The 14,463-nt window shown below is 40.4% G+C and overlaps 1 protein-coding gene across 2 annotated transcripts in view; it reads left to right on the forward strand.

Annotated features, from left to right (window-relative positions):
- Nucleotides 1–14,463, forward strand: part of LOC124615767 (transmembrane protein adipocyte-associated 1 homolog) — a 121,048-nt gene that overhangs the window by 40,258 nt on the left and 66,327 nt on the right. For both annotated transcript variants that reach the window (XM_047143865.1, XM_047143864.1), the window contains exon 4: nucleotides 678–840. In XM_047143865.1, coding sequence (XP_046999821.1) covers nucleotides 678–840 — 163 coding nt within the window. The remainder of the gene's footprint in view (nucleotides 1–677; nucleotides 841–14,463) is intronic.

Consider the following 14,463-nt stretch of genomic DNA (forward strand, 5'->3'; position numbering starts at 1 on the left):
CAGGGCAATACGATATGTGCACAAGCGACCATCTAATATCAAATTCCACTAAGCAATTCACTTCAAGGCCTGAGCATTGCAGTCAAAACAGAAAATGACATAGTGTGTAGATTTACTCTCCCTCCACTGTGAAGAAAACCATATGAAACTGAACTCTAGTAAGACACAGGTCTGACCTTTCTGCTTCAACATCAGAGAAGTGTTAAAAGAAGTTGATCACATGACAGGGAACTGTACATAGTGGAAATATCTGAGCATGACTTTGTATTGTACACTAATGTCCAATCAAAGCTATAGTTCATGCTAAGATCATCATGCGGACCCTGGCAATGGGGTGCCAGCTCACTGGACTGTGAGTTGTCCTCTTTGTAATTCCCAAGAAGACAGCAAGCGACATATGCCTATCAATGCTGGCAGTTCAGTTAATTTCATTTTCACTTCTCTGCACCTTTCCTTCAGAATTAAATTTATCTTAAAAGCACAGTGATTCTTTCACATGCAAATTGAGGATATTGGCAGTTACACACTACAATAATTGTCATTATTATTATTATTACTATTATTATTATTATTATTGGTATTGTTGTTGTTGTTGTTTTATATCCTGCTTTGTGTGAATGAAAGCATATCATTGTTTATTATATACATACTTAGCACTGTATGTTAACTGTTCACAGGTTTTGGTAAATGTGGTCATCAGTTTAATTCGTTGTGTGGTTTCCATGACAGTAAATGCCTCCGTCTCTGTTGGTGATTACACAGATAAAGTTCTGTGGATAATTGTGAGATTCTTCCTGTTAGCAATGGAACTGAGTGTTGTTATTTTTGGCCTTGCATTTGGTGAGTAATGCTACTTTGTTGGTATATGTAGAATATAAGTATTTAGGAGTTATACTTAAGTTTCCTATCTTCACATTGTATATCTTGCTTTCGTGGCTTCTACGAGGGGCATTTGTAAGGTCTGTGCAAAGTCAAAGAGATTGCACCACTGGCACGTATCGAGGTCATGTTTATTTAGTGGCATCTTTGGAAAGAACACACACCAAGTTTCGGACATATTGGTCTCTTTTTTTTCCTTGTGTTTGGTATTCGTGTGAATCAAGGAAGTCGAGTGGACAAAAACGAATTTCGTGTGGTGATTAAACATTACTTTATGAAAGGCAAAATGCCTCAGGAGACTAAAAAGAAGCTTGATAAAGAATACAGTGACTCTGCACCTTTGATTAGAACAGTTTATAAGTGGTTTCAAAATTTTCACAGTGGCCATATGGGCACAAGTGATGCTGAACGTTCTGGATGTCCTGTGGAGGTTAAGACTCCAGAAATCATTGATAAAATCCAAGATATGATGATGGATGACAGAAGAGTTAAGGTGCGTAAGAGTGCTAGTGCTGTGGGCATCTCGAATGAACGGGTACATAATACTTTGCATAAACATTTGGACATGATAAAGCTATCTGCAAGATGGGTTCTGCGGTTGCTCACACTTGACCAAAAGCGGAATTGTGTGAAGTGTTTGCAATGATGGTCTGCAGCTGTTCAGGAAGAATCCGCAGGACTTGGATACATTACTATACTCCTGAGACCAAACAACAATCTAAACAATGCATTACCAGGGGAGAATCTGCACCAAAAAAGGCGAAGACCATTCCTTTGGCTGGAAAGGTTATGGCGACTGTCTTTTGGGATTCGCAAGGGCTAATCCTCATAGGCTATCTGGAAAAGAGTAAAACTATTACAGGTGCATATTATTCATCAATATTGGACTGTTTGAAAACCGAGCTGCAAGAAAAACACCAGCGATTGGACTGCCAAAAAGTCCTTTTCCGTCACGACAATGCACCAGCACACACCTCAGCAGTTGTGGTCGCAAAATTAATGGAAATAGGAGGGATGTGAAACAAATTGGAATCCTATTCTCCAGACCTGGCTCCCCCGGACTACTATTTGTTCCCCAATTTCAAGAAATGGCTGCCGGCACAAAGATTTTATTCAAACGAGGAGGTGATTGGAGCAACTAATAGCTGTTTTGCAGACTTGGACAATTCCTATTATTCGGAAGAGATCAGCAGATCAGAACAGCGTTGGATGAAGTGTATAAGTCTAAAAGGAGACTCTAGGGTAAACCTTTTTTATTTTTCAACAAACGCATAAGTAGTTTTTATTTTTGCATGTACTTTTCAAATGCCCCTCGTATAGGCGTTGTCACTATTTGTGATTGATTTATTTATTCTTTTCACTGTAAAGTCTGCTTGAATGTTATTGAACTTCACGTTTCATGTTTTCATATTATAGAGTAGCTGTGATTACAATAATATTGCTCATAAGGGAAATCTTGCAATTGTAAGCTATAAATTGGGACTAAATTCAGCTGAAAATATAAAAACAACAAATTCTGTTGAAGTGTTTTTTTCCAGAAACTGTGAAATGTCAAGTCAAAAGCCAAAATAAGTGTCCTCCACCTATATCATCCAAATTTGTTTAAACTTCTTGCTGAAATTCACATAAGGCTGGAGTGAACTCTCTTAGCCTATGTTTAGATAACAAAGTGTGTTAGGGTCTTCAGAATTTACAACTGGAGTTCCATTATTTATTTAATATAATGGAGATGAAGAGGAGGAGGAGGAGGATGATGATACTGATTTGCGACTGGAATCTATAAAAGAACTACAGCTACAACCTGAGGTTCCAGCACCTCCTCACTTTTATGGACTTCTGGTTGTACATAAAGAAAAAATTCCCCTGTGTCCAGTTGTAAACACAGTCAGCTCACTGGCATATGACTCGCTAAATATCTGCCACTATTATTGAAACACTGTGTGAAAAATGTTGACGAATTTGTAAAATTGCTGAGGGAGGTCAGTCTCAAGAAAGATGAACTGCTGATAACCTTTGATGTAAAGTCATTATTCACCAGAGTGCCCTCCAAAAAATCGTGTAGCATTGCTGGCAAAACATTTAGAGCCTCAGATGGTGATACTGGGGAATGTATCACAATCTGTCATTACTACTACTTACTTACTTACTTACTTACTTACTTACCTACCTACTTACTTTCAGTGTGGCAGACATTTTTTATGAGCAGGTGGATAGAGTGGCATGGGGTCTCCTTTGACACCTGGCATTGCCAACGTATATATGGACTTATTTTAGGAATTAACCAGAGACCATATGCCTCAAACTGAAACGCTTCTGCAGACATGTAAATGACAACTTTGTTGTCGCCAAATAGCTGGGGAGTTTTTGAAGAATTTCTGTCGTATATTGACACCATCCGTGTGAACATCAAATTCATGATGGAAACTGAGAAAGATGGCTTTCTCTCATTCCTGGACAATTAGGTATAGAGGAAGCAAGATGGCATATTAGGTCCTTCTGTAAATAGAAAGTTAATGCACACTTTCCTGTATTTGTAGGCATCTAGATGCCTCCTCCCAGTCAAAAGGACTCACTGTTCTGAAGACTCTCATTCAGTTTGGTAGGTAGACTTTCTAGTCCATTATGCCCCAGCATAAGGGATCAGAAAGTCTACCTGCTGAACTGAAACATTTGAGGGAAGTCTTCCAGAGAATGGCTTCAGTGGTTCATAAATTAAGCAAACAATGCATACAATAGAGGAATGACTTCAGTGGGTCATAAATTAAGCAGACAATGCATGCAATGTGCAGCTCCGAAACATCACAGAAAAAGGACAAGTGACTGGTATTTCTGTCATAAGAGGGACAACCAACTTCGAAGATCAATAGGATGTTAATAAATATTATTTTAAAACAATCTTCTGACCATCACATAAGATTAATGATCGAATTGGCTCGTTCAAGTATCCAGTGGGACTGCACAACTGCTGTTTATAGCATTCAATGTGAGTACGTTTTGCAGTACCTCAGGCAGAAAGAACATCACATTTAGTAGCACTGCTTGGAGCAAACAATGTACATTTACTTGGATCAGAAAGATAAATCATTGATCACTGAACATAGCTTAATAGAAAGCTTGCGTGTCTATTTTTAATAGACGAGAGTGGTGTGCAGAACCAGTGGATTTTGGTACAGTATAATAAAGGACAGAATTAGGATCAATGATTGCCTTGTTAACAGAGGCAGTTGCTGCCATCTGAGTTCTACTTGGAACCTGTTACTGGCCACAATATGCTGTGGTTGCCCTTGCCCAAGAGATGCCTGTACAGTGTGCGAGGTGCAGGGTGACTGATCACACCGGGACTTGAGCGTGGGCCCTCCTTCCAGTCTCACCCGCCATGGGGCAGTCCTCCATGATGCAGCATCTTCATAACTAAGACACTTATCACAACACTCAAGTAATTTTGGTGAAATGATTTAGGTTTTCAACAGTGCCTACTGTCTGCACATCGTGTAATGCAGGCCTGGCCGTACAGCATTCCGTGAGTGCTCTGGCCACACTGCTGTGTAGTGCTCAGAGTGCAGTGGTGAGTAGGACTGAGGGGCGAGGAAGAAGAGGACAGTGAAGGTGCATCCAGATGCCACTAGAGCAAAGCATTCACTTTGTGAGATGCCAAGCAGTTTGCTGACATACTTCTTGCATCAAATTAGATTTTGACTCTGCATTAGGAGTTCTATGGTATCTACACACTTCTCCAGAGAAGAAAACGTGGAGACATCATTTGTTTGATGACAAATGGAAATTGCCTTACTTTTCGTATCATTTTAAGGCCCAGCAAAGGGCTTTGTTTGCCATCTCACAATTATAAGCTAGAAAAACATTTAGTGGAAGATAATTACAACATCAGCCGCAAAGATGGTACAGTGTACTTGTTTTCTGATGAATGTTATGAATGAAGGCAGCCATTAGGGAATAAAACTGAATTCAGAGTAAGTAGAGTGGTAATGAAATCTTTTAATGTTGACATAAAAAATTATTTGAATTCATTGAGGGTCGTAATGCAAGGGAAGAATCGTTTGGTAATGGATGTGGCAGACAAGACTGATGCTATTAAACAAAAATTAATCCAGTGAAAAAATCGGCTTAGAATTCACGTCATGAAAAATTTCCTATGATTCAAGGCAGCCATTTGTGGACCAGACATGACTGAATACATTTCAATAATTGAAACGTTTCATCATGAGTTCTCAAAGAAATTGCAAGCTGTTGCACAACTGAAGATGGATTTCGATTTATTTGTCACACCATTTTAGCTTTCAGCTGCTAATGTACTTCTTTACTTCATATTTGAGGTGATAGCTTTCCAGTGAAGCACCCAGCTCAATGACCTGTTCGTCTAGTTCAGGAATTTAAGAGAGTTGTATAAAATGTTACCCCAAGAGCAATATCCTCGACTGCACAGATGAACCACTGAAGTTATTCCAATGTTTGGCGCAACATTGTGTGTGAATATTTTTTCTGCTCTTATGAAATTTGTGTTCCAGTGGTAGTGGTAGTGAAATGACGGCTGTGTAGTGCTGGAATGGGAACAGGCAGGGGCCTTGATGGGTGAGGACAGTGACTAACGAAGCAGCATACACAGCCGTCATTTCACCGCCACACCCAGTCTTTTAATTATTTTTATTTTTATTTCTCTCCTTTCCGCTACTTACCCCCTTCGCACCTTCGCTCCTACCCTCCGTCTAAGCTGCAACACTTCACTGTCTGCCACTCCCCCACTATACTACCGCTCCCCCTCCCTGCCCCAGCCTCCTCCTTACCCCACCCAGTCGCCACTCCCATCATGCACTGGTGCTGCTGCTCGCAGTGTAGTTTCAGCTCTGAGACTTCAGATGTGTGTTCAAGTTGCGCTTGCATCAGTGTGTGTGTGCGTGCGTGTATGTATGTGTGTCTACTGCTGACAAAGGTCTTAAAGGCTGAAAGCTATGATTGTGTGAATCTTTTTATTGTGCCTATCATGGCCCAGCATCTCTGCTATATGGTGTGTAGCAACTTTCCTTCTCTCGTATTGTTACATTCCATCCTGGATTTTCCATTGTTTGATTTTTGACAAACTGAAGGATGTCATCTGTAAGTGGCAGTTTAAAGAAATCTGCTGGTTTATTGCTAATGGGATGAACGTGTAAAGATTCGAGCTTTGTAAACTGGTGATACTACTGTAATGTGATTCATAGTGCAAAGTCTTACCTCATTTAGTTACTTTTGCCAGTGTGGGTTCATGACCCATCACAATTGAATACCTGCCGGCAAAAATGTTGTAGCACTCAAAATACAAATTGTACAGGAGGCGCGAAAAACCATTACCTATGCAACTGGTTTACGAACAGCAGAAATAGCATTCACAATCACTTGAAATTAGTCCATTACTGATTAAATTAGTCCATTACTGATTAATGTGTACAAGTTGTGGCAGTACGTGACCTGAAAAGCAAGATTTACAGATTTTCTTTTGGCATCCATGCAAAAACATTGTAAGTCTAACAAGAGTAGCACACTTTTGTGGGTTACAACGTTTATACCACTGATATTATTTAACCTCTAATACTGTTTATTGGTTTTATTCTGATTAGGTGTAAATACAACTTGCATTATACAATGTCGGAACTTCTGGGTGTTCAACTGAAGGTGGAAATATTGTTACAAAAGAAGGGTTTGCAGTGATGAACGTTCACATTTTCATTTCACACAAGAATATAATGAAACAGGATCGATGTTGCACATGCAGTTTAAACAAAACATTATTAATAGTTCCCACTGTATAACACAATTATTCACGGCACACAAGACGTATTGTTGCAAACATACATTTTGTGTGACCAACCGTGACACTGTCACTTTACTTTATCTTTAGGTTCTCATAAAACTGTTTGTATTTTTCAGGAATATATGTACACATGTCCAGCAGATTAGCTTTCTTTTCTGCAGAGACAGGCAATGGATCACCATAAAGTCTAGGTAGGTCATTCAAGCTAACACCACAGGGGAACTGTAATACTATTTTTACCCCTGGAGCGTTTTGCTAAGTCTGCTGAATACCAAGGCTACAAGTAGTTGTGGCTCTTGCGGTACTTAAGTACTGTTGGGAAGTCTAAAGATATCTTCATCCAAACATAATCCGTTATTTTGCATTTTGATCTTTGCGGACGTGCTTTTCAATGCTACTTAAACCAATAAAATTGTCCTACCCCATGTAACAAACCAGAAACTAGTTGTTTGGTCATGCAGTAGCTATTACCTGAACCCATTCAAATGGTTCATATACAGAGTAGTTCTTATTATTTCTCTCAATTAATGCAAAATCCCTGCCACAAGGCAAAAAGCTGTGTCCTGAAACTTTTGCTCCACAGAGGTGAAATACTTCATGTGCAGAAGATATTGATACAAAACAATGATTTTCCAGTTATTGTTCTGTCCTGTACATCGATCTGACCACACCACTAAAGTTTTTTCTTCACATGGGTTTAGTACTGAAAATGTAGATGTTACATACTTCATAATTAATTTCTGCTGATCCCCGCTTAGCAACAGTTTCAGGCCACACACACATGCACACCTTATTGTCACCAACGTTCTGCATTGCCTGATAATAGGTTGACAGCTGATGTTGATCGAAAACTGCAGAATGGGTAAGGGTAGGACAATACAGCACCTGTTGGAGGTCTGTGCATATCACAACATAGGTTTCGTTTGCTTTAGCTTTTGCTGTATCCTTCTCCAGCATTGAACATGCTGCTTCTGCATGTTACTGGTGCAGTTTGCTTTCTTTGTTGATTTTCTTTCTCTCTGATTCATTTTTACTGTTAACTAACTGCAGGAACAGTGTCACAATACCCACATGAATCTGAATGTGGTACTCCACAGCGAAAATTATATTGTCCCCCTAAAATATCTCTGTAAGCTCTTTGACTGCACTGTACTGTTGGATTATCTTCTTTAAAGAGTCAGTAAAGTTTAGAAATATTCAAATCGGATCTCAGGCAGAGCTTTTCATTCTTATGTCTTGAGTAGTGGCTTTCTTGTTTTTTGTAGCTTCTCAGTGTGGGTTCTTATCACGTCCTTCAAGCTGTCCTGCAGCTTATTTGGACGATTCACATGCTTACCCCTTCTGTCTTCTAATGGCACACCACATTTCATCTTCCGTTGAAGCATTTGTACACGTCTAGCTGTAATCCTATACACCATGCACGACATTTTTTGACATACCTGCAGTTTTTCTGCTCCTCTTAAAAAGTACTTGAATGTGCAGTGTCTGCGCGAAATGGTCTCAGTCTCCCTACATTTGATGTCTACTATTTCAACACTCGACGATGCCAAATGTCTGGTCTGTGCTTTATAGTCTGAAGTGTAGAATTCTTGAAACAGCTCTCTGTTGTCCTCCATTTTTTTGTGTTACGCTGGTATCTACATATGCAGGTAGCAATCTCTAAAGGGAGAGGTAGCAATCTCTAAAGGGAGTTATAAAGGGGTTAACCACATTAACGCCAAAGATGGAATCTCCTATTTCACAGAAATATTGTGTTAGATTGGCATACAGCGTTTACGCACTCACTTGTTTGCTATTGTGGGCCAAATATGGTTGCCCCAAATTCCATTTGTGTTTCTTCACATTCCTCTTCCATTCACTATACTTAATTTTCCGTTTCTGGCCCCTATTTATATCTTCACACATGCTCTGACTTAATCACACAACGTTCCTGCTCCATGTTTACAACGTTTCTGCATCCGACCGCCTCATGACAAATAGGAAACAGACGAAAAATGGCGCTTAATGTACATGTTTGCCAACATAACTTCATACATGCCTTACTCTTGGCACATACAACGTTTATACGTGACAAAAAAATTTCTTAGAAAAGTGAGGGTTACAACATTTTTGCCGACAGGTATTAAATTGTTTGAAATGTATTTGAAAGTTCTACTTCCACACTATCATAATTATACAGAGTTTTTGCATTCTGGTGAATCCAATCATCATCCTCCAATTTGTTGTCTCTAAACTTTGTCGCTAAATTCACATCTGCTCTTTAATTCATCATTAATGAAAGTCTCATTTGTTCTTTAATTGATCATTAGTGAATTTCTCATTCTTAGACTCTTTCACATTAGAAGGTCCTGGTGTCTGTTGAATAGCCACCATCTGAAACCATATGTCAGACAACTAAGCACAACAAAACAGACTATGGCTCTCCCCTCTCAACGTGAAAACAAACCTTGTACAACAAATGCTTATACTTCCAGCTATTGATTAGAGCAATGTTATCCTGCAATGCCTTTCTCAGGAAAGCTCATGGCACCTGGGTCTGGTTATGAATGCCTGTGTTCATTGTACACCAAATCTCCAAAGAAAGTGATATTGGCATGCGTATTCAAATACAGAGATTTGTGAACAGGCAGAAAATGGTGCTGAGGTCGGCAGTGCCTATATGAGACAACAAGTGTCTGGCACAGTTGTTGATTGTTTACTGCTACTACAACGGCAAGTTATCAAGATTTAAGTGAGTTTGAATGTGGTGTTCGTTGGCGTGTGAGCGATGTGTGACACCATCTCTGAGGTAGCGATGAAATGGGGATTTTCTCATACAACCATTTCACGAGTGACCCGTGAATATCTCCGATATCACTGCAGCTGGAAAAAGATCTTGCAAGAATGGGACCAATGGTGACTGAAAAGAATTGTTCAGTGTGACAGAAGTGCATCCCTTCCACAAATTGCTGCAGATTTCAATACTGGGCCATCACCAAGTGTCAGCATATGAACCACTCAATGAAACATCATCGATATGAGCTTTTGGAGCTGAAGGCCCACTTTTGTACACTTGATGACTACACGACACAAAGCTTTATGCCTTGCCTGGACCCAGCAACACCGACATTGGACTGTTGGTGACTGGAAACATGTTGTCTGGTTGGACAAGTCTCGATTCAAATTGTATAGAGTGGATGGACGTGTACGGGTATGGAGACAACCTCATGAATCGGTGAACCCTGCATGTCAGCAGTGGACTGTTCAAGATAGTGGAGGCTCTGAAATGGTGTGGAGCATGTGCAGTTTGAGTGATATGGGACCCCTGATACATCTAGATATGACTGACAGGTGACACGTACATAAGCATCCTGTCTGATCACCTACATCCATTCATGTCCATTGTGCATTCTGACAGACTTGGGCAATTCCAGCAGGACAATTCGACCCCCACACATCCAGAATTGCTACAGAGTGGCTCCAGAAACTCTCTCCTGAGTTTGGACACTTGGGCTGGCCACCAAACTGGTGGGACAATGACATTATTGAGCATATCTGGGATGCCTTGCAGTGAGCTGTTCAGAAGAGATCTCCACCCCCTCGTACTCTTACAGATTTATGGACATCCCTGCAGGGTCCATGGTGTCAATTCCCTCCACTTCTACTTCAGACATTAGTTGAATCCACCCCACATCATGTTGCGGCACTTGTGTGTGCTCCGGGTGCCTAACACGATATTGGGAAGGGGTAGCACTTTCTTTGGCTGTTCAGCGTATTTGTGACGTTTGACTGTTTTGATCACATTTCACCATCATATGCACAGCTATTGTGGTTGCCTGCTGACAGGTGCAGACATTTCCATACCCTCTGTCTTCTCGACTGTCTTGTCAATGAACATTGTCCCTCGTATGTCTCCTCAACCTCTGTTCTTGTCTGAACAACATGCAGAAACAACCACTCCCATCAGAGCAAAAGCCTTTCTGTCCCACTCTGTCATTCAGCCACTTTCTCACAGTCCTCAGAACAGGTATAGGACTCTGTAATAATTTCCTGCATTAGATTGGGGAAGTGAATAACATCTCCAGCTTCAGAAGACAGTTAAGGTATATCTCTAAAGCAACAATAAGGATAACCATTGTTTCTCTACACCCTTTTCCTTATTTCCCTGTATTTTTAGCTTATGCAGTCTCCTTAAATTTCCTTTCCCCAGAACTTGCTGTATTAGTTAACATCTATCATTAGTTTTGTTGTTGTTGTTGTTGTTGTTGTTGTCTTATTATTACTGCTGCTACTACTACTAGTACTACCACTATTAGTGGCAGTAGCTGTGGCAATATTAACTCAGGGTGTATACGAACCGGGAGATCCAGGAAAAACCCGGGAATTTTTTAGAATTCTAGGAATTTTTTGTTGTTCTTGTTTTCAGTTAAATTTTTGTAATTTTGACTGGTAAGGACTGATACTCTAACAAAGGATATTACTGTATCCCACTACTGCAGAATAATACTGCAGCATTAAAACATGAACGAGAGGAAAAAATGAAAATAAAACTTAAATTGCAAAGGAAATGTGCAATATAAAATAACACAGTGCTCGTACAAGCTTCCGCCAACAGCAAAATATGTCAAATGCTTTTGGAAGACTATGCAATGCTTCATAACAACGAATTACCTCCAATGAGCGTGATGTCACAACTGTTTACGTTAGACTCATTTACTCAGTTGCAAGCGGGCTCATGCACATGCGCAGTTGAGTCGTGTGTGAGTAGTACCTTCTCCTGCTTCTGGCTACAGAAATGTGGCTGTTGGCTGTGTAAGCAGCAGTAGCAGCAACCAGCCACATGGTACCCGGAACAATTTTACTGGCCCGCCCAAGCTGCCAGACTCGTGTATGCGCAGTAGGCCCGTATCTAGTGAGGGGCTGGGGGCAAACCGGGGTATCTGATCTGGGCGGCAATTTCGGGGGAAGGGGGCAAATTCATATTATTGAGGGGAAAAAACCTTGTTTCACAAGGCACCTAGCATCCAGCGCACATCAGTCTATCAATTATTCATATGATTTTGAAATGCACCCCTGCTGGATTTTGAACACATTCCAAGTTTATTTCTGAATGAATTATAAGTTGATTTTTGAATACGTGCATAGTGTACATGATGTCTCTGCCAGGGGCATCCTCATCACATATAGAATGACTAATAGGTAAGAAAGAATTTTTCTGTTTCCTCTCCGTTTAATGCTCTCACGTCAGATGAAAACAAGACAGATTTCTGTACTGGGAGCTATCAAGTGAATTAAAATACATTCACATAATTACTGAAGGCTAAAATATGTTACTAGTTTCAGATTTTGTTTTATTTCCACCTTTCTGACAGTCAAGCATTAATTGCCTTGCAGCACAACAATGCTATTTTTGTCGGTTTGCTAAAGAAATTTGGCTTTTATTAAGCTTTCCTGCTGAGGCAGTCAATTTATTTGAAACAAAGTGTTTAATTCCACACTATTGGCTAGTTTCAACTGTTCGCCGCATTTCAGGTGCACGTTTTCCTCTTCTAGCACATATGGCATTACACCCTAATAAAGAGCCAAACATGAGATAATACACTACTAGTGCTCCAAGAAAATTTACGTCCCGAAAACCACACTGAAAAGCTTCATATAAGGTCGAACCCTAAGTCATTGGGAATTTGGACATACGAATGTGCACTGTAAGGCGAACTATGCATTTTAGTATGGTTCATGAAATTCTGACGCTCTTGGAGTATCCTCTTACGTCTTTTTTTCTTTTATGACATACTGTAAGATCTTAATACATTCGAACATAAGGGCTTCCTATGTCACCGTAGGCGTGCAAGTGCAGTGACGCCTCTTATCTGGCGCTCCCTGGCTGAAATGAATCTATTTCTAACAGGTCACAGGAACTTTGTGAATTGTTGTTCAAAAAGCGTTATTTTGAAAGTAAATTTCCTTTTACACAAGATGAACTATGTGCGAGAATGTAAGATGAATTTCTTAAATCACGTAGCATTTGCTCTCTTTTAAAAATCAACTCTTTGATGACAAGCCATTTAGAAGAATTTCAAGCGCAGATCATCAGAGATTTATGTTGGTATCAAAAATTGTACTGGCGTTTTTGTGTGATGTATCTCAAAGTGTAACATGCGCTAAACAGATCAACATTATATGTGAAAGCTGAGCTTCTATTGTAGCTAATTAATCTTAAAGACAAATATTATATGCGAAATCTTTGCTTTTCTTGTAGCAACACTATGTATATTAATTTAAACTGTTAACTTTTCCTGTTGTTGGAATTCAAATTTATACTTTCGTAATATGAAAATATGCAGTGTACGTGTTGCTGCATATCAGAGATCTTTCCAAAACGTGTTTTGTTCCCCCTGAGTTTCATTTTCTAAAGTGCTGGGAATTTCTACGCTGCTGTATAAAACTATATCCATTCAAAAAATAAGTTTTCAGTTCGTGAAATCTTCTCGGGTGATCAGCCGAGTAAAGGCGAAACCCTTCGAAACGTTGCGAGAAGACGACGCCTTTACTCGGCTGATCACCCGAGAAGATTTCACGAATGGAATACGCCGAGAAAGTCTCAAATCACATTTAAGTTTTCAGTTCCGAGGGAAAGTATACTGTCACTTAACATGGAAAAAGTGTATTTTCACCCGGGAGAAAATGTATTTTTAACCGGGAGATCTGGGAATTTTTTTTTTTTTTCCTTGTCTACGTATACACCATGTAACTGTATTAGTTCATAGTCAGTTTTAATTCACTCACCATGCCATTTCAGACACTTAGATCATTTTAATGCTAGTTGCCATATTAAAATCATTATTTCTTAAGTAACTGTGATGTACAAAATGTACTGTGTGTTTGAAACTCTGGTCTAACGTTAAATAAATTAAATAAACATAGGCAGAAAAACTGTTCCCTGAGACTTTGACAATATTATGAATGTGCTACTGAACATAGGAGATGCTGAGTCACAGACAGGCACAACAAAAAAGTCTGTTAAACAAGTAAGCTTTCAGCCAAAAGTCCTTCTTCTGAATTAGACAACTTACCGGTGTACACACACACACACACACACACACACACACATGACCACTGTCTCTTCCTGCTGAGACCAGACTGCGAGCAGCAGTGCATGATAGGAGAAACTGTGTGGGTGGTGGGGGATAAAGAGGAGGTTGAGGTAGGGAGGGGAAGGTAATAGCACCTCTCCGCCCAGGGGGCTCAAGGTTCTTTTGAGAGTTCATGTGTGGCACATGGAGGCCCTGAGCTGTTGCAGCCCATTCTGCTTTCCCTGGCTGCATTTCCTTCACCCTGCCTTCCCTTCCATTAATCACTCCTTTCCAGTTGCCCCCTCCTTCCCCTCTCTCTGTGTTCCAATTTATATCGATCTGGCTATCCACCTGGTTCCCTTTATTGCTTGCAATTTTGTTCTGTCTGCCTGTTCTTTCATCCTTTTTGGCATCACGGTCCCCACTTGAGGTTTGACCTCCACTTTAAATTTTCTGTTTTTAGTGTGAGCCATTTGGGGAACAACTCCCTCCCTAGCATCTGTGGTGTGGATTCCTCCCCCACCCCCCACCCCCCTCCCCCCTTCCCTGCTGTAGCCCCTCCCCCCTTCTACCCTGCTAGGTCACCAGAACATGCAGCCAGTCCTTGTGGTGCACAATACTGATACCTGAGCTGTTCCTTCCACATGTATGCCAAGGGGTGGTTGCTTGTGTTCTTGAAGCATTGGAACTCTCGGCAACGGCCACCATGCCAAGCGGCCCTTGCTGTGG

Source organism: Schistocerca americana, chromosome 5 (genome assembly GCF_021461395.2).
Source record: "Schistocerca americana isolate TAMUIC-IGC-003095 chromosome 5, iqSchAmer2.1, whole genome shotgun sequence".
NCBI lineage: Eukaryota > Metazoa > Arthropoda > Insecta > Orthoptera > Acrididae > Schistocerca > Schistocerca americana.